Source organism: Furipterus horrens, unplaced genomic scaffold (genome assembly GCF_987537825.1).
Source record: "Furipterus horrens unplaced genomic scaffold, mFurHor1.1.pri manual_scaffold_2, whole genome shotgun sequence".
NCBI classification, from domain to species: Eukaryota; Metazoa; Chordata; class Mammalia; order Chiroptera; family Furipteridae; genus Furipterus; species Furipterus horrens.
The window spans coordinates 14,199,119-14,226,658 of NW_028327172.1; the positions used below are offsets into that span (position 1 = coordinate 14,199,119).

At 48.9% G+C, this 27,540-nt stretch overlaps 2 protein-coding genes across 4 annotated transcripts in view; both read right to left on the reverse strand.

Annotated features, from left to right (window-relative positions):
• Positions 1-4,671, reverse strand: part of EXT2 (exostosin glycosyltransferase 2) — a 132,303-nt gene extending 127,632 nt beyond the window's left edge. The window contains exon 1 of the mRNA XM_090262394.1: positions 4,494-4,671. The gene's annotated coding sequence lies outside the window, so the exon portion shown is untranslated. The remainder of the gene's footprint in view (positions 1-4,493) is intronic.
• Positions 4,672-7,716: 3,045 nt separating this feature from the next.
• Positions 7,717-26,441, reverse strand: ACCS (1-aminocyclopropane-1-carboxylate synthase homolog (inactive)). Of its 3 annotated transcripts, none has more exons than XM_090262405.1 (15): positions 26,398-26,441; positions 24,200-24,490; positions 20,067-20,126; positions 17,833-17,903; positions 16,004-16,073; positions 15,455-15,521; positions 13,766-13,863; positions 13,226-13,303; positions 12,352-12,452; positions 11,678-11,767; positions 10,399-10,444; positions 10,143-10,284; positions 8,416-8,558; positions 8,169-8,322; positions 7,862-8,021 (listed from the first exon to the last, which is right to left on the reverse strand). In XM_090262405.1, the coding sequence occupies exons 2-15, from the start codon at positions 24,488-24,490 to the stop codon at positions 7,924-7,926; spliced, it is 1,509 nt and encodes a 502-aa protein (XP_090118531.1). In that variant the 5' UTR covers positions 26,398-26,441; the 3' UTR covers positions 7,862-7,923. The 3 variants fall into 3 exon arrangements, with proteins under 3 accessions (XP_090118547.1, XP_090118531.1, XP_090118540.1); XM_090262414.1 differs by having other exon boundaries at positions 24,200-24,308; positions 26,094-26,435; XM_090262421.1 differs by lacking the exons at positions 8,416-8,558; positions 10,143-10,284; positions 10,399-10,444 and having other exon boundaries at positions 7,717-8,021.
• Positions 26,442-27,540: the final 1,099 nt, after the last annotated feature.

Consider the following 27,540-nt stretch of genomic DNA (forward strand, 5'->3'; position numbering starts at 1 on the left):
ATCCCATCCTACTGCCTGAGGGTTGCCTGGTACTACGATCAGCTCAGAACCTGTAGTCAACAGCCCTCAAAAGGTCTGGATATTATCCTTTCCTCGATGTCCAGTCAGTCTGACAAAGAGCTGCGGTTCCCTTGAGGGAGGACTGGGGGAACGTCTGTCTATGCTTGCAGGGATGTTGCAAAGAACTTCTTCAAAGAGATTCAGCCTCCCTCTCAGTCTATGGGACACAGGTCTGAAAACTCACACCTGAAAACCAGGTGATGAACAGTGATTTCTCCACTGCAGCAGCTGACACCAGCCTGCTTGCCAGAGCTTGATTTTTCTCTCTGGTTACACAAGTCAAGCTGTACCCTAGCTGGCTCCCCATCTCTACTACCCTTAGGAACACCATGCTCTATTAGCATCACAGTAGGCCAAGAAACACTGGTTGCAAGTCGGGTCTTGATGCCCATATGGGTATTGCGTCTACCTTACCTCTGATGGCTAGTGCCACCATCCTGAAATAGGCCTCTGCTATATCAGAATCCTATCCTGTTCATAGGTACTTGGTCACATGGCTCCATGGTCACATCTCCTGAAGTCAATCCTGACCTAGGCAATCCTAGGACAGTCACCGCTGAGCTTCTCAAAGATGCTGGACCCCTCATATTTCCAGAGTGAAGGGAGTGCACCCTCCCAGGAACTTGGACAAATACTGCATCTCAAATCTCCACCTCCAATCTCCTTCTGACCCTTTCCTCAATACTCTGCCAAGATAGCTCTGGTTTTCTCAACCTCAGCACTACTGACATTTGGGGCCAAATAATTCTTTTGGAGGGGGGGAGCTTTCCTATAAAATGTAGAAAGTTTAGTAGCACCCCTAGTTTATGCTCAATAGAACCAGAAGCAACCCTTTGCTGTGACATCTAAAAATATATCCAGACACTGTCAAATATCCCCTGGGGAGGCAAAATCATCCCTAGTTGAGAATGAGTGGTATTGGCCAAGCTTCAAGGAACCTGCCCAGCAGCCTACTGGGACTGGCTCTAGTTAGTCTTGCTAGGTCATTAAATTCTGAATCATAAGAGAATGCCCCCAGGGCAAACAGTCTCTCCTTTCCAGCTTGATAGTCAACTAGTACCCCTACTCTTGGTCTAGCATCCTCACGATTCACTCTAACACATGCTCCTCCAATTCCAGCTGGGCCATATCAGTCCAGTCCTATAATTCTTTCAGTACAAAACCTATTTCCCCAGTACTTGCCTGCTTAGGCAATGCTGAGATCTGAAGGGAGGGGAGGCAGATCTTGAGGAGGGTAAGCAGCACTTAGCAAGGTATCTGCCTCAAGTGAGGTCCCTGCATAGTGCCCAGGCAAGGAGAAGTTGCTCTCCTCTACAATACAGAGGTGGATCCTTCTGCTGGCTCAGAGCATCCAAGGAAACCTGGGAGTTCTGAGTTCTCAATGCCTCCCCGCAAATAGCTCCATCCCGGTCTCACCCCTGACTTTGGCAGAAACAACCTGTGGAAGTTGTGCGTTCAGCTTCCTTTGCAGTTCTGCCACAATCATGATCAGATTTGGGGCCTGTCAACACAGTCTGCCCTCCAGCTACGAAGATGCTGCCACAGAGGCTCTGTCTTTCACAGGGTGTCCTGAGTTGGTATCTGGCTGCTCTGAACCTGCTCTTACCTCAAGACCTCTAGGGGAGATAAAAAAAATGAAAAAAATTTTTTAGAAAGTCAGCCAATTCCACTATTCTTATCATTACCAATTTCCACATTTTTGGTCAAGTGCTAGAGCTACCGTACCAGCTAGTGCTTCCCCTTCTGCCTGAATCCCATCCCACTGGTGAGGCTTACCACCATGATGAGAGGGTACCGGGGGTTATCCACACCTCACTTCCCACGAGCAAAGGGGTCCTGGTTGCCCTCTGAGGATGAGCCATTCCAGTTCCACAGTACTGTTCTCAGAGCCTGCTCTCTAGGGCCACTTCTAGAACTAATTGTCGTAGTTTATATTCTGCCAAACTAAGAAAAAGTGTGCAAGGAGCGTGCAGAAGGTAATCCAAAAATACAGAGTGGAGTCAGGGAAGAACAGAGAGCCATTAGCGTTCATTGTGGAGCTGGTTACTGTACTGAGCTAGACGAATGGGGCCCATCTCTGCTAGGGTCCCTCTGAAAAGCGCACCTTAGAACTGTACCCCTGAAAGACAGGGAGTCATAGCCTCACATTTCTGGGGTATGCCTACACGGGCTATGCGGGTTCCCACAAGTCTGTGCCAAATAGCTGAGAGATACGGCGAGCGCTTGAGGTAGAATTAAAAACTCAATAAAAGAGATAAGGTAAAAAGCCTTAAAGGAATAAGAAAAGGGTGAGAAATGAAGAAAAACGCCCCTTACTAAGCGGTGTGTTCGAGATAGAGAACCTTCTCTGTGAGCATCCACATACCTTTTACATGCTTCATTACACACTTGCCACATTATATTAATTAGTTAAGTAATTCCAAGTCTGTCCCCTCTGCCGGTTGTGATTTCCTTGCAGTCAGTTTTTCATTTCGGCTCAGTATCCTTGGCATCTAATGGCATGTCTAGAACACATTTCAAGTAACCATAAATGTCTGCTGAATGCATGTCTCTATCCCTTCCAGTTCCATCAGTGCACACACTATTCAGGGTCCAAGTGTTGAGTTGTCATATGGTGATAAAATTATTATTTTCCTCCTTAATTAGAATTTCCAAGGGGGAGGAATGGCTAGGTAAAGACTGAATTTTCAGTGTCCACCCCTAAGCACCCTTCTCTCCCCTAACACTACGTTTCCCTGAAGAGGACAGACCAAAGGGAATCTCCTACTAATGAATGCTTGTTCCATGTAATACCATAACCTGGATCAAAACAAGAATTTCACAACAAGGTCCTACAAACTTTATCCTCCTTGAAACACATCAAACCTGTCCCTGCAGAACACTGGAGTCATCTGGCTGGCTGTCAAGCACTGAGTCACTGGAAAAACCTTCTAACCCCACTCTCCTGTCCGGACGAGATGCATTTTCTGTTCCTGGAATTATTTATTCCTAAAATTTGCCTGAATAACCTTTCCTTGGTGCTTTAGGTTATATCCAGTCTCCTCAGTCCAATGTTGAGTCACAATCTCTTAGACTAACCTTCTTAGAAAAGCACTCGCAGCTGAACTCCCAGCGCCAATGCTAGGCTAGCACCCAACTGTGCCTGAGAACAAAGGAGCCAAACATCTGCAAAAGCAGGAAAATCTGCAATTTATTGCCTTACCTATAGAGTTCTTTATAATTAAAGTTATATTGTGACTAACTGGCCCTGAAAATGGTTTCCAATTTTTTAAAAACTGTGCCCCTTTGTTTGTGGGATTATACAATAATCAGTTCAATGCATATAATTAATAACTAAACTCTACTGAGGATTTACTACATGCCAAGATCTGTTTCAAGCACGTTGAGTTAACTTATTTAATCTTCCTATCAGTGCCATGTGACAACCTATTATCATCCTCATTTTACAGACAGGGAAAGTGCAATAGCAAGGCTAAGGAAGTGCCCAAAGGCACACAACTAGAAAATGTCAATGCCAGGATGCGGAGGATGGCAGTGTGGCTCTGGAGCCTGAGTTCTTCACATGTGACGCGGCCTCCCCTGATTACCTATACACGCCTGGATTAGATAAACTTTTCTCACTCATCAATTAGCAAAGCCAGTGTAACTTAACAGAAGAAAATCTATCCATTAATAGCAGCATACACAACGAGAGAACTTCAATCAGCGGAAGTGAGAAATGATAGGAAATGAATCATATATTTTATTACCGTGAATAGCCTCTGAGCTCTGAAATTTACAAAACAAGTCGGTTTAAGTCCTTAGGGCACTCGACTGACTTAGAATTAAAATGGACTCAAGCAATTATTTGATTCTCAAAACATATACACAGATCTAGTTCCCACCGTCAGTAGGAAAACTCCAAATGCCCCTAAGCTTCAAGTGGATGCCCAGAGCCGAGACACCCTTGACCACCTTCCCCACCTAGTCCTCTTTCCGAGTCGGGTGGCAGCCCTGGGCACCAAGTCCTGCCCACGGCATCCAGCACTGACTTGGATGCCACAGGCCACCGCAGAGCCCACACCACAAGAAATCCCCGTGGGAGGAAACAGGTCCCGGTAGCCCCCCGGAAGGTGGGAGAGGTCACGGCGGAGCGTGGGCCCCGCGGGAAAAGCAAGCTGCGGGGCCCGGAGAAATGAAAGGAGCGCACGGGGGACAGCAGTGCACCGGAGAGACAGGTGGGAACCAAGGGCGGGGCGGGCCGGGTGAAGAAGGTGGCGTGGAAATCAGAGCGCTCCAAAAGCGGTAATTCATCGTGAGCTGCCCTGCGAGGGCGGGGGGAGCCTCTCGCAGTCCTCGGGCCTCCGCACGGCCTGCGTTTTCCCGGCGGCCGCGGCCCGGGGAGGCCTGAGCCCGCAGCTCAGCACCCGCCGGCCCTTCCGCGCTGCGCTTACCTCGGCCACGGCTGCCTCCCGCTCGGCCCCGTGCTCGGTCACCGTCTCATTCCGCAGGACGCGGGGCGCGGGCCACCGCAGCCCGATGGGGATCGCGGCCAGTACGCGACAGCCAGCGCAGGGCTTAAGGCTGCGCGAGCTGGCGAGAAGCGCGGCGCCGGCTCCCCGGCTCGGCTCGGCGTCTGACACCTAGCGCACTGCGCATGCGGGAGCGGCCGGGCCCGCGCCCCCTGCTGGGCAGGAGGAGTCCGGGCACCGCTTAGGGTTGAGGCAGGCGCGTCAAACTCCAGCTCCACCGTGCAACTCAAAGCCAGACAGCCTTGCTCATAATTTTTAAGACCTTCAAACCGAAGCAACAAACGAGGCAGCATGCTTCACTTACTAAACTTCTGAAACCGACAAAAATGTAGTGTTTATTATAACCAGAACTGGTGAGTGTGTGACATCCCTGGAAGGCAACTGGTAGTATCCATCAAATATAAAATGCAGTAACCTTCTCTACCCCCCGAAACTATCCCTCTGTATGAAGTTTACCCTATGGATAGTCTAAACAATGTTTATCAAAAAGTCATTACAGCACTATTTCTAATAATAGAAAAAAAACTGGATGCAACCAAAATAAAAGATCAGAATGGAATAATTCAAGAATGCATATATGTGTTGGCATGGAATTATCTTTCAGATACGTTCATATGAAAGCATGGTCTAAAACTGCGCAAGTATGATCCCTTTAATGTTAAAAAACAAGAAATATATAGATACACACACATATATACATACAAAAAACAAGAGAAGAATTTATATGTGGATGATTATGTTAAGGCATATGTATAATATTTTTTTCTGAAAGGAATCCAAGAAGCAATGAACAGTTTGGGGTAGAGCAATTATGGAGGAAGAGAGACTTTCATTTTCATTTTGTTTTTGTATAACTTATATGATGTAGCCTTCTACATACACAGTAAAATCCCTGTCACAAGATAGTGAGGTCTAAAAAATGCCATCAAAATTCAGAGCGATGTCACTGAGAAGTTAATGAAGTGATGCCACTCACTGAGCCTATTTAATTTACTGATGCGGGCTGCAGAATCCCCAGCTATACCTTAGCGCCATCTGGTGGAAGTTGTCACTTCCACTGGAGATTCACAGAGGCTTCCAGCAGCAACGGTGATTTCAAAAATATTCTTGCGAGCTAATGCCGGCTTGTCACAGATCCGGGGAGATTGGGACGAAAGTATTCTGGAGAAGGCAAACTCACATTCTGCTTCTCCACAACCAAGAAAGCATTTCTCTGCATTCCAAATCCACATCCGCCAAAATAACAGGAAATTTAGCACACATACACCCCATTTGAGAACTGGATAAGTGGATAGCATTTTGTTTTCTCCTTTGTCTATCTCTGTGTAAAATATACACATATGTTTTTTAAATTAATCATTCTTTCATTAAATAAGGACTTTCTGTGTTAAAGACATGTGCTGGGCACAGTCTTTGAAATATCCACCTATCTTATTTACTTTATAACCCCAGGCATGCATAGTGCCTGGCATATAGTAAATGTTCCGTGAGTATTTTTGAGTGAAAAAAAAGGGGGGTCCAGATGCTGGAGGCACTTAATATAAAGAAGACAAATGCAGAAGTAAGATTGGCCAAAGCAGAGGGTGAAAAACAGCATAGGAGATTTTTTTTTTTTTTTTTTTTTTTTTTTTTTAATGCTACAGGGTTCAAAAGAGAAAGCAATCACACCCAGTTGGAAAGTTGTAGTCAGACTTCTTGCAAAAGCTGGTATCTTTGTTGGTCCTGGACAAGTAGAAAGGTCAATAGGGAAATCCAGGCAGAAGAAAAAGTCATGAGCAAAGGCAGAGATGTTATAAAGGGAAAGCAATCAGAAAGAACAAGAGTTTTGTAATCCAGTGTGGTTAAAATAGTATGGCTACATTTCTAGGGATAGAATCCATGCAAGTAATTGGAGGTTAGAAAGTATAGAAGCTGCGACAGAGGCTACACAATGTTAAAGAAGCTGAGGGCGACTGCAGGTAAGGAAAGAAAATATGAGCCAGGGCCTAAAGTCTCTGAGAAGGTAGTAACGTGTCCTAGTAGTTAGTGGTTAAAAGAGGAGAGGCTATTACATTACTCACTTGGAAGGAACAGGACAAAGCAAAGATTGCACTGAGACCTGCTAACCCAGGGAGTCGGGAAATGTGTATTAGGAAGAATGTGGCTTTAAAGAAAGGTGGCATCATCAGAGTGCAAAGAGCACAGGATTATGAACTGAACCAAACTGACTTTGAATCCTGGCTCTGATACTTTTCAGCTATGTGACTTTAGGGACATCATTCCATCTCTTCAAGACTCGATTTCCTCATCTCTACAATGGAGAATATTACTGTCAGCTTCCCAGGAATTCACTGTGCTAGAGGTAAAAATAATATACGTAATGAACCCAATACAGTGTCTAGTATATTAAAGGAATTCAAGAAAAGACAGAGAAGAGGAATGAATGAATGAAAGGCAGAAAGAAAGAGGGAAACAGATCTTAAACCAAGTAGCATGGTTTACAGAAGGGAAATGCTGAACAAAGAAAGAGACAGCTTTTCTAAACAGGAACGGTCAGCATTAAGAAGGGTCCCCAGCCCATGGCTTTAAGGTCATATCAGGTTTATTTGGGCTCTGAAGTAATGCACCGTGGGGATGGGGCAGGCGACCCTTTTGCATTCTTAGGGTGGAAAGCTTGTCTAAACAGCAGCCTTGGTTCTAGGTCTAGTCCCACCCCTCTCCTCACCCCTAGTCATAGATAGGTCACTGTGGTTTGGGATCCTCAGTGAAGGTGGCTCCTTCCCGGGAAGAAGGAGGAGGAAGAGCATCACAGAGTCAGAGAAGCCCCACCTGACTCACACCATGGGGTCCTGTTCACCTGGTCCCAAGCAGAGGCCATCCAGGGTCTGAGGTCCCAATCCTACCCATCCTAAAGTATATGGAGAACAACTTGAACATGTAGCATTCAGTCCTTTCTCCTTGGAGTTTGGAAATTATCCTTTTTTATTTGGGGGGCATACTCTCTCTTACATGTGTTGTTCCTTTGACTTGTTTCCCTGGCAACAGAGGAGCAAGGATGGAAGTACTACTAAAAGGAAAGTACAGGTTGTTTGTTTTCTTTTCATGCCCACAGGGGTCTAAGGGCTGTCATGACTCCTCCATTCTATAAATTACTCACAACAGAGGCTTCTAGTTTCTCCCAGTTCTGTTTAATAGGGAGGGAAGGGGACGGACCTGGCCGAGCACAGCTTGAGTCTCCCACTGCCACTGAGAGAGGCAAGGGACAGTTCTTCAAGGGCCAGGCTATCTTCCTGGCAAACAGCGCAGCCACGATCAGCCTTTGCATCCTCGATCGCCCCAGGTTGGCAGTAGCAGCCACGGGGCAATGACCAGCTCACCGGTGCTGGTCCCTTGGCTCCTGGGTCTGACAGGAAGGAGGGTCTTCTGCCACCAGGGATGTGCCCTTGAGCACCTGCCGGACCCTCTGCATCCCTGGGAAGGGGAAGCGAGGGCCCCGTCAGCACTGATGCGGGCGGGTGGGGAGGAACAAGCTGGGGTTGCTGGGGCCACAAGTGGGGCCAGGAGAAGGAAGCAGAGGAAGGATGCAGCTAGGAGGGGCCGGGAGGGCAGCCTGCTTACCCAGGTGAAGCCGGTGGGCCTTGTCCGAGAAGACCAGGCGGAACCAGCCCGGCTCTTTACACTCGAAGGCCTTGCCAGAGGACAGCAGCACCTTGTTGTCCAAAAAGCGACGCCAGAGCAGCATTTCCTCCTCAAAGGTGGCCTCCCGCAGGTACTAGGAGGACAGAAGGGGTGCAGGACGTGGAAAAGACATCCCTGCTCCTCACCTGTGGGACAGAGGCTTCAATTCCCTCCCTACCCGCGCTACCTTCCTCAGGTCGGCCCAGATGAAGAAGCCTGCCCCCCGGTTCAGGAAGGGGATCCCCAGGGCCCTGAGCTCTCCAGCAACGTGGGTGTGGGCGGTCTTGAGCCGGGCATGGTTCTCTGGCAGGTACACCTGGTTGATCCAGTCTGTTTGGGTCAAAGGGAAGTCAAAAGCAAATCTTCCATCAACCCTCCACTCTATCCTGTGAGTCTAAAATGCTGAAAAGAAAAAGACCACCAGCTGCCAAGACTGGGTGAAGCCCTCCTCTAGCTGGAGGATTAGGGGAGATGGGAATGTTCAGTATTGGGGTTAAAGCTCCTTAAATCCGGACACTTCGCCCTGACAGCGCCAAGTCCCACAGACACAGAGTCCCTCAGGATGCAGACCCTAATCAAAGGCTGACCCACTCACAAAGTGATGTCTCCCAGTCACACAGGCTGCAGTTCAGATCCAGCATGGCCCTTGACAAGGTGTGGGCCTTGGGCAAGTTCAGCCCCCTGATCCTCATTGTTCTTAAAACTTTTTGGGGGGATGTCCAATTCCATAAATTTTGACATATAAATCCATTCCAAATAACCACCACTCCAGGCAGGATACTGAACAGTTACCTCCCCCCAGGGAAGAGCCTCCTGCTATCTGTTCATAGACCCATCGTCCCCTTCCCCACAAGCACTAATCCATTTTCTGTCACTTTTCCAGGATGTCATAAAAGTGGAATTGTATAATAATGTCATCTTTCGAGACCAGCTTCTTCCATTCAGCCTGCTTACTGCCTTTGAGATTCATGTGCGCTGTCATGGATTGTATTGCAGAACAGCCCCCATCCCCCCCCCATGTGGATAGACCACTGTTGGTCTCTCCATTCATCTGTGGAAGGCGTTTGGGCTGTTTCCAGTTTGGGGGACGAGGAAGAGAGCAGCTATACACATTCACGTAGAGCTTTGTGTGAGCGTAGCGGTACATATCTAGGGGTGGGATTGCTGGGCCATTTGGTATTTAACTTTATAAGCGACTGCCAAGTGTCCCCCCTACCCCCAGCAGCTGTACCACCTTCCATTCCCACCAGCACTGCAGGAGCATTCCAGCTGCCTGCATCCTCGCCGACATTGGATGCGGCCACTATTTTAAAAATTTTAGCAGTTATGGCAGATAGGCAGTATCTGGTCCTCGTTTTTTTCCTCTATAACATGGGGAAAGTATAGGAATACATGCTTCCTGGGATTCTGGGGAGAGACAAAGGAGACGATGCACTGAGAACATCTAGCAGGGTCAATAAATGGGGGCAACTACAGGCCTCCTGGCTACCTAAACGTGCTATCTGAACCTGGGAACAGAATAGATCCACCTAGAGAGAGACTCCCATTATAGCATTTTCCCACTAGTAGCGTCTGCTCTTAAGCACTCACAGCTGATAATAGTGAGTTCACATGGCCCGAGTGCCTATTATATGCCAGGTACTTTTCTGATTGAATGACAAATCACACTTACTAGCCCTATCAGACAGTTACCATTATGATCCCTGTCTTACAGATGAGGAAACTGAGGCTGGAGGAGGTGAAGGAATGTGCTACACAGCCAGGAAGTGACTGAATAAGGCATGAACCCACGGCTGGTACTCTCAAACACCACCTTAAGTTCTTCTCATGCACAAAGCATCCACGATCCCTGGCCAGTCCTGGACTGACTACAACTGTCCTCCCATTCACAAGTGGCCGGGCCCAGATAGTCACCACGGTCCTGGAGCAGCTGTGCCATCTGGTACTGGACCAAGCCACTGAGGCCGTGGTAGCGGCAGAGGGAAGCCACCGCAGTGGCCACATCCCAGTTTTCCGTGTACAGAGTGCCAAAGCGGAGCCCAGACATGCCGAAGTCCTACAGGAGAAAGGTACCCTAGGCGGTGGGCAGCCCTCCACAGAGGAAGCCGGTTCTACCCTCTGCTCTGCCTTCCCACCTCCCTCACCCACCCAAGGCCAGCTAGGAACCCACCTTGCTGGTGGACCACATCACATGGGTCCTCTGGGGGTCTGGCAGCCTGCAGAGAGCACAGCATGGGGATGGAGACAACACACACCCGCGGGAGCTCACACTTTTGGCTGAACACAGAAGATGGACAGTTGGGTCTGATTCTGGGTCAAGCCCTGGTTTCATCTCTTGAATCACCAGCTCCCACGCATCCTTTCGAGCAGGGAGCCAGCGAACTACAACCTGCGGGCCAAATCCTCCTGCTGCCTGTTTTAGTAGTTTCATTGGAACCCAGCCATGCTCTTTCATGAATGTACTGTCTGAGCTGCTTTGTGCCATGATGGCAGAGCTGAATAAGAGACCATATGGCCTATCACACCTAAAATATTTGCCATATGATCTAAAAATGTTTGCGATCCCTTGACTTAAGGCACAGCTCAAGTGTCACTTCCTCAACTAGACCTCTGACCCTGTAGGCCAGTCCAGGTGGGTACCCCAAGCTGATCCTCTCATGGCTCCCCAGGCTTCTCCTTTTTAGTGTTTAATCAAATGATTAGCTGTGTATTTAGCTGCTAACTTTTTTTTTTTCCTGGCTAGAAATAAAAGTTCTACATAGACAGGGCCCGTGTCTTTCTTGCTCACTGTCGCATCCCCAGCACCTCGCATAGTGTCTGGCACAGAACAGTTGACAAGTCACTATTTCTCTGCGTCTCACTTTTCTAATCCCTAAGTGAAGGGGAGGAACAGCCCATGCTCTTCATCCTTGGCTGAGCTTTGGGAGAACTAGCTGAAAGGACTGGGTTGAAAGGTCTGGACAGGTATCAGGAGCTGTTAAGATTCTCTGAATGTCAGATTTACAGATTTTATGGATAATTTGGCCCAAGTGTTTCCAAAGGTATTCTGGCCACAAATACCCAGCTCACACTAATGACAAAGCCCAAATAGCCAGAAGTGCATGGCACATGCAAGGGGCTCCAGAATATTGGCTGAATGAATGAATGAGTGAATGAATGAATGAATGAATGAATGAAACTGGAGCTACTCAGGGGATGAAGGAAACAACAAAGGCCAGTTTCCCACCCAACGAGCCTTCCCTCAAGAAATCCTAAGGCCCCTCCTTGGAGCTGTCAGAAACCCCACAGAACAATTTGAAAACCACGGGTCTAGCCTGGTCCTCCCTGTTCTCATTAGGGGCTCTGAGGACAGGAATCAGCTGGGGCTGGCCATGCCCTGTGGCTGAGCCATAGGGGCCAGGGCAGGGGGGTAGGCAGGTGGAGAGCCTGCTCTGATGTGGCAGCCTCACCTTTCCAGGCTCAGGACACTTCGGTAGGCAACCGACCCTTCGAACACGGACAGCATGTAGACTTCATCCACCACCACATGCAGCTCATGCCTGGGGACCAGTGGCAGGGAAGAAAGTGCTTGGTTTATAGGTCAGATGCATCCCCCAGGGTGGGGTGGCAGTAAATCAGAAATCCAGAGGGACCGGGTCTAGCCCAGGGTTACCAAATTTGAAACACACAGGAAGCCACACACACAAAGCAGATGACAGCGGGGCTTTTGAAGCCCTGTGGGGGAGAGGCGGAGCCCTCAGGCACCCCCTCCAAGGAAGGGCACAGTTACGTGCAAGTCAGTTAAATACAAACAGACCCGGATTCAGTCTGGCTCCACCCCTCACTCTCAGGCTCAGTAAACTGAGAGTAATAACAACTTCTGTACCTAACAGGGCTGTTGGAAGGATTACGTGAGATAGAGCACGTGAAGGGCTTAGCAGGGTGACTGGCCCCTAGACTGTGCAATAAATAATAGCTGCTGTTATAAAGAGGGAGAGAGAACTAGCGTCCACCCCACTGCCAGGAGGTGCCAAAGCAGGTGGAAGCCACAGTGGAGAAAGGGGGGTAGAAGGACTTACCCCAAAGCCTTTGCCAGAACCCTCATCCAGCAAAGGCTTCATGGAGTGAGTGTGGGGTGCCTTACCTCTTGGCAAATTTCAGGTACTCTAGCAACTCTTCTGGGGAGTAGATGTCACCCAGGGGGTTCTGGGGGTTGATGAGGATGAGGCCTTTGACCTTGATACCCTGAAACCACCAGTGGGGGCAGGAGACCCTCAGCCCCTACCGAAGGCCAGAGCCACAGGGTCCCACGGGGTGGGGCAGGTCGCAGGGCAGGCTCCCAGGGAAATGTGATGGGACCATGGTCACCACCCAACATGAAGAGAACAAGGGCCTAGAATTTTGCAGCACATGTCAGCTATGAAAGAAAACAAATGCAGAGAACAGAGCCTAGAGGGAAATATGGCCAACTGTCAGCGGGGTGGCCCTTGTTGGTAGAATGATGGGGAGTGGGAGTTGTACTTTTAAAATCCCCACAGTGGACATGTACAGTTTTAATTACCATGGCAAAAAAATTGAGTTGGCAGATTTTTGAAGAGTGGACGGGAAAGGAACCACTGAAGGATTATTGTTCTCTGCGTTTCTTTAGGAGGCCTCAGATCCCCTCAAAGTGTGGGAGAACCGCCTCCTCAAACGGTCAGGGAGATTGCTGAACTACAGACGTCTAAGCTCCTCACCTGAGCTGCTGAATCAGAATCAGGCGAGGTGGGGGTGGGGTAATATTTTTAATCAAGTTCCCTGGTTGGTTACTTGTACACCAAAGTCTCAGAGTCTTTCTCTAGTGGGAAGACCTTGCAGGGGCGGACTCCTGCTTGACCCCCCAGTAGGTCCGTGCCTATGGCCCGTCCTCATCATGGAGTGCCAACCCTACCAGAAAGCAGACCAGCCACAGGAAGAGGGGTCCGTGCCCTGCCCAGACCCACCCCCTTCCAGCCTTGAGTTTGGTTTGATCCCCAGACCTCAGAATTAGCTCCTTGCAGGGCCATCTCCAGCTTCTCCACTGAGAGCTGGAAGGGGCGTGTGTCCAGCCCAGTGACCTGGAAAAACATCCACAGGCAAATTCAGTGACCCTCCCACCTCAAACCCCTGAATTCTGGGGCACTTCTCCTACCTGTCATCTCCAGCCTCCTTAGAACAGTCTCTGGAAAAATACAGGTGGCCTCACTCCCCACTCACTGCCACCTGGCCCCTCCCCACCACATCATTACTATTAGGTTTCAGGAAGAGGCCCCAAGGGTCCTCTGATTGGGGTCCAAGGACTTTCGTGTTGAAGTCTGATCTGCCCCATCCTCACCTCACCCTTTTGGTGTGGTTCCCTGGGGTTGCCTGTGGCTTCTCCATCGACTCCAGGGATCTCAGAGCTGGGAGAATGGGAGGCCCTGGGGAAGCCTCTACTCCCCTTTTAGCCGTAACCCTGAGCCCTCCACATGGACTTCCCCCCGTGTCCACCCTCAAATTCACATGCAGGAATTCCTACCTGGGGTGCCAGGAACTCTCACCTCACTGTCCAGATAGACATAGACCAGTCGGACATTGCCATAGAGATAGACGTGTTGCGTGATGGCTCCATAGTAAGGGGCAGGGACCAGGAATGCCTCTGGGGGCAGGAGTGGGTCAGGGTCTGTCACCCTCTCGCTGGAGCTCATGGACCCCATGTGTCCACTGGCCCCGCGTCTCTCCAAGCCTTCAGTGATCTTGGGGAAGACTTGGGCACACTCCTGCCCTTGACTCCCAAGACTCTTTCTAGAGCTTAGATCCATGGTGATCAGCCCCTTTTCTGATAATCAGCAGCTAATGTTTATTGAGCACTTATTATGTACTGGGAAAAGTACTAAACATTTGTTTGCATTTCATCTCATTAGATCCTAATAATGACTCTGTGAAGTAAGTACTATTGTCATCCTAACTTACCAATGAGGAAACTAAAGCTTAGAGGACCCCACTGAGCCACTCAACATGCAGGGTCATGCTAAGGATACTTGGACCCATGAGTCAAAGCTGGGGGATGATAATCTGGGCTCAACAAATGGAAAACCTTGTCAACATGTAGAATTGCCCAGAGGAATAATATGCTGCTCCAGGAGGAGTAGATTCTCCACTTCTGAGGGCATTCAAACAAAAGGCTGAAACCATGTGGAGGGGACAGGATGTTACACAGAGACTCCTGCTGTGGACAGGGGTGGGGGTGGGGTGGGGAGGGGTTCATGAGATGACAGTAACATAGAGCTAAAAGGGGCAGCCCTTGTCCTACGTGTTCCCTTCCCCAGCCACAGGGATTGGACTAGAGGTAGACAAATGATCCCAGGGAACCAATCCACTGGCTGGCCAGAAACCCATCCTGTTCTCCTTCTCTACACTTTGCTCTAAGAAGCAGACACTGTGAGTGAGAACGGGCACTTGAAGGGAACAGTCAGATGGAGTGAGAGCTGGGTTAGCAGTCCTGGGCGGTACAAGACCCGAGGAAAATCCAGAGAAAGGCCTGCATAAAAAGGGGGCGGAGGACTGCACTGCATATCCCAGCAAGAGACAGTGTTCCACTGATCCCATTCTTGATTGTTCTAGAATGGGCAGGAAACTGCCTAATTGCCAATTATATCCTGGTAATACATCTTCCTCTTACAGTTCAAATTCCAGTTACTACCTCTCTGTGTGTGCTTTTAGCAAGTTACTTAACCCTTCGTGCCTTAATCTCCATATGTATGGAATGGATAACCACAGAACCTACCTCAGAGGGGCTGTTATGAGGATTATATGACAGACTATGTGTAAAGCCTTAAGCCAGTGCCTGGAACACAGTATGTGTTCAATAATGTTACTAAAATTATCATTATTAATTACGCCAGCATTAAGTGGGCCTCTGTTTCAGGCAACCAATAACCCCTGACCACAACTATGGTTAATGTGTTCTCAGTATGACTAGGGCTCTTGTAGCAGGCACTCTGCCATGTGAGGATGTGACAGCCACCTGTGAGCACAAGGAAAAGCCAAGGTCAAGACAGAGAGACAGCGTAGAGCCCTGGCATCACAATGACTTCCCCTGGAACTGGTGATCCCTGGTGTCTTGTCAAGCCACTTACTTAAGCCCCCTGTAGCACAGTAGTCTATTATGGCCAAAAGCATTCGGACTCAGCCTTTGAGGCTGGCCACTGGGGACGCTCCCAGTGCTAAGCGGGCCACAGTCCACTTACCTCCGACCTCACACAGCACGGTGGCCAGCGCAGAGAAGAGAGAGGCACAGCCGTTCAGGACAACCACCTGAGGGTGACACATCCATGGGACAAAGAGAAATCTGTTTAAGGAGGGATCAAGAACCTGCAGCCTCTGTCCCTGGGTGGTGCAGAGGGAGAGCCAGGTTGCAATTCAGTGTGCCCTTTGGGGCTCTGTCACAGCAAAGCCACAGGAGGTACCTAAAGGTCCCTCTTCACTAACAGCCAAGTTAATTGTGTGGCTTAATTGTGGCCATCCTGCTCTAGGTCAACTGAGCAAGGAAGAGGGAGCTGCTCACTCAAGAGTCTTGCCCCAAGGTGTGGGGACAAAAAGGGGCCCCAGGACAAAGTGCAGCAGAAATCATACCGAAAGTCTAAGGGAGGGGAGAAGGGGGTCGTTCCTAATTCCACTTGGAAACAAATCAAAACAAAGTGAAAGGCAGATCCCAACCCACCTTACCCCTGGCCAGCCAAAAGCTGGGGGAGAGGAGCAGAAGAGCAGGAAAGAGCAGAGGAAGAGGGGCTACTCACATTCTCTGGTTTAAGGGGTGCGGGGCTCTTGCAGTAGAAGGACAGGAACCTAGCCACTTCCTCCCGGAGGCTGCAGGTAAGACAGATGGGCAGCGCTTGTCAGAGGGTCTTCAACCCACAGTCCATCCCAAAGCTCCTCTGGTGAGTCTTCAGGCAGCTGCCATTACTCTCCCACGTTTCTCACAAGGGAAATGTGATCAGCATTTGTCTCCACACCTCAGCACACGCGCCTCTCCCTCCCCACCCCCAACACTACCCACAGGCGTCAATACTTTTATCCTCAGTAGTTCTAGGACAGCCAGCCCCCTGAATCAGCAGACCCCAGGGATATCATAAGCAACACTCTGTATGTAGATCCAGCTAGTAATAATAGTAAACATTATTATTATAACAATGACTATTATCATTGGCCCTGGCTGGTTTAGCTCAGTGGATTGAGCGTCGGCCTGCGAGCTAAGTGTCGCTGCTTCGATCTTCCAGTCAGGGTACATCAGAGAAGGAAAACTCTGACTCCAAAAAACCTCCGCTGCCTTGCGGCATACCTCTTCTGGGGAAAGGCTAAGGGAGTAAACCCCGACAGAAAATCCGGAGCCGGAGTCCCTAAGGCGGTTTGACGTTGTAGTCAACACCGGCAACTCCTGCGGCGCACCTGAAGCCAAGCTGTATCGACTCCGTCTTTCCCTTGGACCCTTCAGCTGCGAAGAGAGGGGGGGTCTGCTGCATGGGCAACAGCAGACCCTCCATATCACCCTGCCCAGGCTCTGTAGCTTCAGCTCCACTGGAGAGGACACTCCAGCGTCATCGCAAGATGTCAATTCAACACGGGAGGAGACAGATGCCGTGTCACTCCCGAGTCGGACTGCACAGCCATTCTCGGCGGTGCAGATAGACACTTAAGAAGCTACACCATCGTCTCTCGAGACGGACGGCTGCCGACGACGACGACGACGACTATTATCATAGTTATTATTGCTAAGACTTATTAAGCATTTACCTTATGCGGGTGTTATTTGGAGAATTGTAATAATTTAATCTCCATAATAACCCTATGATGCAACTATTATTATTATTATTATTATTATTATTATTATTATTATTCCCATTTTACAGACAAAGAATCTGAGACTTGAAGGAATAGGTCATTTGCTAATAAGTGGCAGAGTCCACACTCAAGCCCAGTGGTCTGACTTAGGGGCCCACCATCCTAATTACTATAAGATCATGTGCTTTAGAATCACTCTTGAAATAGTCTTGCTCAGTCACTAAGCCCTAGGACACCAACTGGCCCCTAGTAAGTGCTTGATAAGTACAAACTCTTAAAACTATCACTTACCATCTTCCATCTTCCATCTTACCAGTAGGAAAAAGCCCAAGCCAGCTCCCCTAAAACTAATTCTGGGTCCTCTAAAGCTATTGAGAAAGTGGGGTCTACGACTCCACATCTGAAGGCCCTTCCCATGCCTCAGAGTCAGAGGAACCAAGCTAGGGAGCTGCTGAGCTGGGGTGGGACTGACAGTCATCAGTCCCCTGCACATTCTCCAGGGGACCCCATGATCACCTGCCAGGTCTCCAGGACTAGGCAGGCCCTGAGCCTAAGGCAGGCTTTCTCGACCTGCCACTGCTGACATTTGGGGCCAGATCATTCTCTGTTGTGGGGGTTATCCTGGGATTGTAGAGGTTTAGCAACATCCCTGCCTCTACCCAATAAATGCCATAGCACACACTTCCCAGTTATGACAACCAAAAATGTCTGCAGACATGGCCATATATCCCCTGGGGAGCAACACTGCCCTGGGGCTGAGAACCAATGGCCTACAGCAACTACTTACAACAGATGTCCCCTCCAGTCAGGGTACTGCAACAAGGAAGGCTCCACTTGCAGCATGTCACTCTGACTCAGCTGGGGACAGAGAAGGAAGAGCAGGCTAAGGGTCACACGCCCTCACAGTAAGGGCTGGTCGACATTAACACACAGCACCAGGGCCTCTGCAGCCAAGGACTGGTCTGCTCAGCAAAGAAACTGGGAGAGAGGCAGCATTTTCGCACCCATTTTGCTGATGAGGAAACGGAGGCTAAAAAAGTGAGGGGACTCAGCCAAGGTCACAGAGCTAGCTACTGGCAGAGCTGAGAAAAAACCTAGAATGTCTGACCTCTAGTCGAGTGTTCTTTATTCACCATCAGCACCTAAAAACACCAGAGGGGTGGACTTGCAGAGACAGGGATGGGAGACCCTGCGACCCAGGCTCCCTGGGCTGAAAGAAGAGGTCCTGGCATTGGGTGCCATCACCTTCGTCTTGCCTCCAGCTTCTGCAGGGACTCAGGCCACTGCCTGCCTGCAGGCTCAGTTCAACCTCACACTTTGGAATATGCAGCCATTTCTAGACCATCCCCACGCTGACCAGGTACTAGGTTAGCGGCTCCCAGAGCATCACACACACGATGCCAAGAAAAGGCAGGGCCGAGGGCAGTGGGACCACAGAAGAAAGGAAATCAGCTGCTGGATAGAACTCTAGCCTTTCCCTTTCTCCTTCACCCAATACGGAAGTCGCCAGCCATACGTGGTTCTTGAGCACTTCGAATATAGGTAGTCTGGATTGAGACACACTGGATATTGAAGACTTGATCTGAAAAACTGTGTAAATATCTCATTGATAATTTTTATATCAATTACATATTGAAATGATCACATTTTAAATATATTCAGATAAATAAATGATATTATTAAATGAATTTTACCAGTTTCTTTTTACTTAATAGAAAATACAAAATCATATATGTGGGTCACATTTTATTTCCGTCGGATGGTGCTGAGCAACCTTGGTTGGGGGGGGCTGGCTTTAGGTAGAACATGCCTTTCAAGCCCACTCCCTATACTACACCCTCTCCCCTTGGGTCCTGAATTTGTCACCTTTGAATACATGTCCCTTTGAGTTAAGCATCACTCTCCCAAAACTCTGACTCCTAGGCTATGGGAGACACATTTATCAGGCATTTCCAGTGGTTTGCTAGAGATGGCTGGCACCAGCTCCAGAAATCTCATTATTAAAATTTGGGGAATTTTGCAAGCTGTGCTAAAAAACAGCCATTTCAAAGTGCAAATTATGCAAATTACATGTGAATTATATTGAAAACAAAGAGAGTAAATACTCAAACAACACTGCTCCTGATTACGTTACTATATTTTACTGTTAACTGTGCTCTTGAGGTTTTCTCTATGTGTCTAGAAGGGAAAGCATTGTACAGGGTGGAGCAAAAGCGGGTTTACAGTTGTTCCCAGGAAAAATAACACAATAAATAATAAATAAGAATATAAGAATAAACTGTTGCTTTGTGTACTCACAACTGTAAACCCACTTTAGCCCCACCCCATCTGTGAGCCACTGCTCCTCTTTTCCCAATTCTCTGTGCAATAATGTCACATCAGTGGCTTGAAACTGGCAGCGGGGGGGTGTATTTACACTCTGGGAATTGGCAAAAGCTACAAATCAGCACCACCCTCCAGAGCCCGTTGTTCATCACTGACCACACACCCACCACTGAGTGTTTCCCTGGAGAGCAGGGACCCTGCTAACAGGAGAGTCCGAGTGAGGGGAAGAGCCTGAAGAGGTAAAGAAGCAAGATCATGCCCTGACCCGTGTGACACGCTCAGTGGGTTAAGCATCATCCCACAGAGCAAAAGGTTGCAGTTTGATTCCCGGTCAGGGCACATGCCTGGCTTGCAGGTTTGCTCCCTGGTCAGGGCATGTATGAGAGACAACTGATAGATGCTCCTCTCTCACATTGATGTTTCCTTCTCCCTCTTTCTCCCTCCGTTCCTCTTTCTCTAAAAATAAATAATTTTTTTTTAAAAAGAGAAGCAGCAAGATCAGAGTAGGGGAAGCAACTTGCCCAAGACCACAGAGAAAGTTGACCCTGAGACAGATCTAGAACCTGGACTCCTAAATCCCAGACCAAGACCACTGAGGCAAGCAGCAGGTTCTTGTGGGAGAAGCATTCAGGTGAGTCCAAGAGGAAACAGGTCCTCAGAGCTGGTGATGCCCCCCAGAGGTGCACCAGGACTTACCCGGCTGGACAGAAGGTCAAAGCAGAGCTTGTTCTCACTGGTGCCCAAGTTAATGATGCCCTGGAGAGGAGAGGTACAGCAGCAAGGTAAGCATGGCGGAGGGGGGCCAATGGAAGGTCAAGGAAGCAGCAAAGCGGGGGCCTGCAGTCCTGCCCTTCCAACCACCCCTCCTTGACTTGGGTCCGGCCGTGCCCTCCACTCAGCACCCTGACCCCATCTTCCTGTTTCTAAAGCTCTGGTCAAGTGCCATCTCCTCCAGAAAGCCTTACCCAAACCCAGTCTGGATGGGATCTTTCCTTCTTCTGAACCCTAAAGCTTTTTGTCTGTCCCTCTTTAGGACACTGGCCAGTTTCTGCCCCAGGTCACAGGGACTGCTGAACATGCTCTATCTCCCCCACCAGATGGTAAGGTCTCTGGAGGCTGGATGCATGCCCAGACACCCTGTATCTCTCAAGGGGCTTAGCAGAACTCGATACATGTTGACGAGATGAAAGAATGTACAAAGTAAACTGGTGTTTGGGCAGGAACAGAAACAAGGGTGTAGATCAAGAAGAGCTCAGTGATGACTCTGGCTGGGGTAGCTCAACCTGTTAGAGCATCGTCCTCATATACCAAGGTTGCAGGTTCGATCCCTGGTCAGGGCTAATACAAGAATCAACCAATGAATGCATAAATAAGTGGAACAACAAGTCAATGTTTCTCTCTCTCTCCCTTCCTCTCTTTCGCTAAAACTAATAAATAAAAAGAAAAAAGATCCCAGTGCTGGTAGAAAGGCTCTGCCAGGAGACCCAGGGAACTTCACACAACACCTTGATCCCCACCCCATCAGGCATTGTTCTCATGGGAGAGGGAGGGGAAAGGTCACAGCCCAAGCTGTTCCTTGTAGACTTCCCAGAGTGACTCCCGATTTCTGAATTATTGGGGCAAGGGGGGAGGCGCGGGGGGATATGGAAAAAAGGGAAGATGAAAAAGTAGAGCTTGAATGAGCTATGATTATGACAAATAAAAAGCTCCTCTTTCTTGTCTACATTACTGCAACAGCTTCCCTACTTCCTGTTCTGCCCACTCTGTAACCTCCCCCGAGTCTAATCCCCAGACAGCAGTCCAAGTCCAGCTCATCTTTTTAAAACTGAAAGCAGAGCATATTGCTCTTCCTTTGAATGCTTTCCATCCCATTTTGTCTAAAATCAGAATCCTCACCATGTCCTACGAGACCCTACAGGATCCATTACTACCCCTGCCCCTAGTACCTTTCTGACCTCCTGCCAGTCTCCTGCCAGTGGCCCCTGGGCTTTCCCTTGAACTCAGCAAGCACAGCTCTATCCTGGGGCCTTTGCACTGACTGTTCCCTGGAATGTTCTTCTCCCAGATAGCAGCACAGCAGGCTCCCTGTGATAGGCAGCCTGCACGATGGCTCCCACTGATCCCCAGCTCCTGGTGGTCACACCTTTGTGTAATCCCTTCTCCCTGAGTGTGGGCCGGACCTAGTGAACAGAATAGGCAGAAGTGATGGGATGTCCCTGCCAAGATTCGGTTATAAAGAGTCTGTGGTTTTCCATCACAAGGCACGTCATGAGGCAGCTCTGCAGAGAAAGCTCATGTGGTGAGGGACTGAGTCCTGCCAACGACCTTGTAAATGACCTTGAATATGGATCCTCTCCCCCCCACCACCCCAGCTTCATTTCAGCTTCACAGAAGACCTTCAGCCCAAGGCAATCAACCAGAATCTGTCTCCCCCACTAGATTATAATAGATTTCATGAGGGTAGAAACTTTTATTTTGTTCACTGCTATAATCTTGGCATCTAGAATAGTGTCCCATACCTGGTAGATGTTCAACAAATAAAGATTATTAAAGGGTTATTTCTGACAACTCTGTGCCTTCTGAAGGTATTATTGGTAATAACTTATAACTGAGACAGATAACAATAATAATAGCGAAGGACTTCCGGCCAAGATGGAGGCTTAGACGGACACGCTAGGTCTCCCTCTACAACTAGAGAGGAATACAACTACTTCAAAACAAAGGATAACTAGAAATTCCAGAAAATAAAACTACACGGAAGCCCAACATATGAAGTTATAAACCAGCGGTGCCATTTGGGCAGGTAAGAGTTAAAGAGGGCAGTGCTGTTTGCGGTCGCACCTGAGACAGCGGCGGGGCGGCGAAAAATCCCGGCGGCGAAAAATCCCGGCGGCAGTCAAGCCCCTGGCAGTGCGCGACCCCAGCGCTGGGGAAAGCAGCCACCGCATCGCCTTGAACAGTGAGGCCCAGGGGGGCGGGAGGACGGATCCCGGTCTCCTAGCTGAATAACTGTGTGAATCCACCTTGGACCCCCGCCCCCAAAGAAAGCACCACAGGGCTGCGAAATGGGTCGCAGACAGGCGCCGGTCGCTGAATTGTGACGCGTACACAGGCACTGCCCCCTACAGCCGGCCCAAGAAAACAAAACGCATCTGTCAAAATGAGGCAGACGACTATAGAAATCCCGGTGACACAGCTCACCAGGCAACAGATAGAGAACCTGACAGATGAACAGATAAGAAACCTGTCAGAGGCTCAGTTCTGGGCCATTGTTATCAGGTGGCTTACAGAATTCACAAAAGAGCAGGAAAAAGATATGAAAGAAGCGAAAAACACTCATAACGAAAGGAACAAAACCACATACGAGACAGATGGTAAGGAAAAAAAATCCAGAGTTCATTTCAACAAACTGGAATATGGAGAAGGAACAAGCAGTCAACCAATGCAGCGAGAGGAAATGGGAAGCAACAATGAGAGGATCAGAAACCTCTGGGACAGCTATAAAAGGCCCAACATAAGAATCATTGGTTTGCCAGAGAGTGAGGAAGATGAACTAGAACTTGAAAAATTGAGTGAAAATATAATAAAGGAGAACTTCCCAGACTTGGGGAAGGGAATAGACTTGCAGGTCCAGGAAGCAAGGAGAGTTCCCAAGAGACTGGACCCAGGGAGAACCACTCCAAGACACATTATAATCAAAATGTCAAAAATTAAAGATAAAGAGAGAATCTTAAAAGCAGCAAGAGAGAAGAAAAGAATTATGTACAAAGGGGTCCAAATTAGACTATCAGCTGACTTCTCAAGGGAGATCCTACAGACAAGAAGGGACTGGCAAGAAATATTCAAAGTAATGAAAATCCAAAACCTACAACCACGAATACTCTATCCAGCGAAACTGTCATTCAGAATAGAAGGACAGAGAAAGTGTTTCCAGGACAAAATAAAACTGAAAGAGTTCATTAGATCCAAACCACTGTTATATGAGATGTTAAAGGGACTGGTTTAAAAAACAGAAGCTAGGGAGATGAAACAAAGGCAAACTAAACAGGCAACGAGAGTGGAAAAGGAACTGTGGGTACGGGAAGCATATTGGGGGGAGGTCAACAGGGAGGGGGAGTGGGGAGAGGGAGGGAGATGATATAGGAATTGGGGATCATGGTAGGAGGGAATGGAATAGACGGAGAGAGGTTGGGAGGAACTGTATGCACAACTAATGGACATAATCTAAAAGGAGGGGACAACTGGAGGGAGGGGGGCCACCGGGTGGAGGGGAGCAGAGGGAAGGGAAATTGGCACAAATGTAATATTTTAATCAATAAAACACATTTAAAAAAAAATAATAATAATAGCAGCTACCAATTACTGAATGCTCCATGTGGGAACATTGTGGTAATAACTACATACCCACTCTCGTTTCATTGGGACTGTTATATAGAACAGGTATCATCACTTCATTTTAGAGATGAGCTGAAGTTCAAAGAGGTTAAATAGTTAGCTCAAGAATACACAACCCATAAGTAAAATAGTTGTGACCTAAACCCTAGTTCTGTCCCAGCTCTAAAGCCAAATAGTTGAAGGTCTGTGGGTTAGAATCGACATTAGAGCATCCCATGGTTCTTAATTTCCTCCCTCAGAAATCAAGGTCCCCTTAATTATAACTGGACCATTTTCTGACTGGGGCCTCTCTCTGGTATATCAGAAACCCTTTTGGAGGTCAAAGGATCGTAAGTCCAACCTGACAAGAACAAGCTGGATGCTGCCCTGTTGGTCAAGGTGTCCCACCCTGTAGTCCTTTACTGGGTCCCAGTGGGAAGGAGGGCTTCACTCACATTGGGGTTCTTCTCCTCATCATACTCATCCATGTGGTAGGTCCTGTAGCCCTCCTCAGCTGAGTCCCAGAACCATTTAATGACTCTTCCTCTCGAGGACAGATGGCAGCTGTCAGAGGAGAATGTGGCGGTGGGATCACCCACTCCATAGAGCTTTGGGAGCTTCGGGTCTGATTTTCTGGAACATTCTCTTTCCAGACCACCCCCATAATTACTGTCCAGGCCCTGTGTGGAGGTTGGGCCTAGACAGGTGGTAGATGCCCTGGATTCCTTCTTAGGGAGGGTGGACATCTGCAAAAAGACAGAAGCACTCAATGCCTGATGAAGGACTTTCCATAAGACCAAGCATCGCAAATGAACCGGGAGTCATGGGGCCTCCCCCCCTTTCTCTACCTGCCTCTTCTCTAAGTTTATGTCCTAATTGCACTCTGTGTCCCTGACTAGTTGTAACCATGCATGCAATCACTTTAAGTAAGTTCTGTTAAGGATGTATTTGGTGTCATGGTCTGCACTTGCTACTTTTATACTTTTAAAGCTGTATAGCTGCTTTAGTTCCTTTTACTTTTGTGGGTTTTTCATTCTGCAGCCTAAGGGGTCACCAGTGGTCTTTTTTTCCACTTTTCCTGACCTCAATTTCAAAAGATTCAGGTTAAAATGTTACAACTTAAAGCAGAAAGAGCCTGGAGGCTGGGAGTGCGGGGGTGCAAGTCCCTCCACCCCTCCTCACCCCCTCGCGCAGGACCAGCAATGAGGATAGCGATAAGGGGGGATGGGGCTTGTGATGACTGGTATAAATAGGGGTAAAAAGGTGGGATGGGAGTGTTGGTGGTCTGAAGCAGACCTTCAGTGGGGACTGAGGAGGAGTGGCTAGTGGGTATTTCAGCAGGTGCAGGCACCTCGCAGAGCTCCAGGGTCCCCGCTTCCCTCTCACTGGTGGGCTGCGTGTGGGCCTGGAATGAGTGGTCTCATCCTGCCAGCACATGGGAGCTCCTCCACGTTCCAAGGCAGTTTTCTAATCTGCACAGTGGGCGTAACTGTAACTATTGGGTTGGTCAAAAAGTTCCTTTAGTTTTTTTCCCAAGATGGCGCTAGCAGTGCTTAGTTGTCTTTTTAACTTCATTCAAAACAATTTTGTTAGATTGTATTGTGACAGCTGTCATATCAATGTGCATTAAAAAAAATCAAAGTCAGTGAATTTTTATGCAGCCCTTTTAATATTGAAGATGGCATAAGATACACAACGTTTTTGGCATATTATGCTTTATTATTTCAAGAAAGGTAAAAATGCAACTAGGATGCGAAAAAGGAAAAAGATTTGTGCAGTGCATGGAAAAGGTGCTGAGACTGATCGAACATATGAAAAGTGGTTTGCAAAGTTTCTTGGTACTGTTGACATTTTGGTCAAAGAAGCCTTTGCTGTGGGGCTGTCTTAGGCATTGGAAGATGTTTAGCAGCACCCCTGGTCGGCATTGGAAGATGTTTAGCAGCACCCCTGGTCTCTATCCACTAGAAGCCAATAGTGGGAGATAGCTGACATACTCAAAATATCCAAATCAATATAAAAGTATTGGTGAAAAATTTTAAAAGATGTTTTATTTTACAGAAAAAAACTAAATGTACTTTTTGGCCAACCCAATACTTCATAGAGTAGCAATGAGGATATAAATATATGAGTTAACGTAGACAAAAGCGCTTAAATTCTGGCTCATGGCCAAAGTTCAGTAAAATAGATTATAACTCTTCGCTGATTTTCCCAGTTCTAATGGACAAGCCCCACACACCAGATGATGAGGGACTAGGGAGCAGCACGCGGACCCTGAAGCTCTCTCTAACTTGCACTACACGGAGTCTTCTCTGCAGTCCTCCCCCATTGTCTGGGCTCCCCTTCGCTCACCTCCGTCCCTCCCGAGCCCAGGCCTGCGGACTGGCCGAGCTGGCAGGCCAGGGAGGCTAGACACCCTCTCTGAGCAGGCTTCGGGGGAGCCGAGGGTGGGCTAGGGGAGGCCACAGCCCAACCCTGGCGCAGGACCCGGCCTCGGACCCGGCAGTGGGGCGGACAGAAAAGCGCCAGGGCCTCTGCGGGGCGGCGGACCCGGTCCGGGACTCCAGGAGGAGGAAGCGTGGCCCGCGCGCAGAGCTTCCAGACGGAAGGACAGGCTTTTGCAGAGTCCCGAGCCCGTGCCAGCGGGAGGGGCTACCTGGGTGCACGGCAGGGATCACACCGACGGGCCCGGTGAGTACGGTGAGTACGCAGTAGATCGCTGTCTGCGTCGTTTCCTTTGCGCAGAGGACCCGCCCCTGGGCGCCCGGGCCGGGCTTCCGCGGGGAAGGTACGCCCCGCCGGGGCTTCACCGGCTGGCGAGCATGCAGTTTGCTCCCCATGACCCGGTTTGAGGACGCATCCGAGTGACCTGCGCAATAGGGGGCGCACATGCAGTCACAGGGCTGGGGCTGGGGCTTCCCCTGACCCTCTCAGGTCCCACGGACTGCTCAGGCCAGAGAAGGGGAAGGGACAGGCCACCCACTGCCACGTCCACGTGCTGAGGGCTGAGGGCCTGAGCGCAGGGCTGCCTCCTGCCTCTGGTCTTCCCTGCGGGCTCTTTGGGGCGCCTCCCTCTGTCTACTGGTTTAGTTCCCCAGTATTGAAGCAACTGGAGCCCGGAGGTTTCTTGGCGAACCAGTATGCCTTGTTGTGGCCCACAGAGAAGCCTTTCCGGAATTACGGTGAGGGCATCCTTAAACATTCTCCCCCTAGGAGAGTTTTACGCAGGAGTTTGTAATTTCAACCCCTTTCGTTCTATGCAACATTTGTTGAAGTCTGCCATGGACCCCACATATTCTGGGGGTTTGGTAGTGAGTTAGACTACCCAGGGCCCAGGCATGCACAGATTCTTGAATAGAAAGGACAGCAGCAGGTGCCCTCAATACAAGTCTGGCTGGGAAGACTTGGTTTCTGACCATTCCATTTGTCTTTATGTTGGCCTTGCCATTAATTAACATTGTGACCTCAAGCAGCTTGCATGATTTTTTTCAGTGCGTTTTTTATTCTTTAAAATAAGCCAGTTCTCTCTATTCAAGTCATAGCATTCCGTTTAATTCAGATAAGTAGTCTTATTGAATGTCTATTTCGTGCCACATCTCTGCAAAGTGCTGGGATACAGTTACGAGTAAATCAGTGGACTTTTGTAGTTGATTGGGAAGGCAGACACAAAGGTCATACCTCTTAAGAAAGGGATTGCCGAGTGCCGTGGAAGCATACAGCAGGGAGATTTTACCCTGCCCCCACAAAGTAGACACACACTCATACTCACCCCAAACACTCAGGACATGATGGTTGAGTT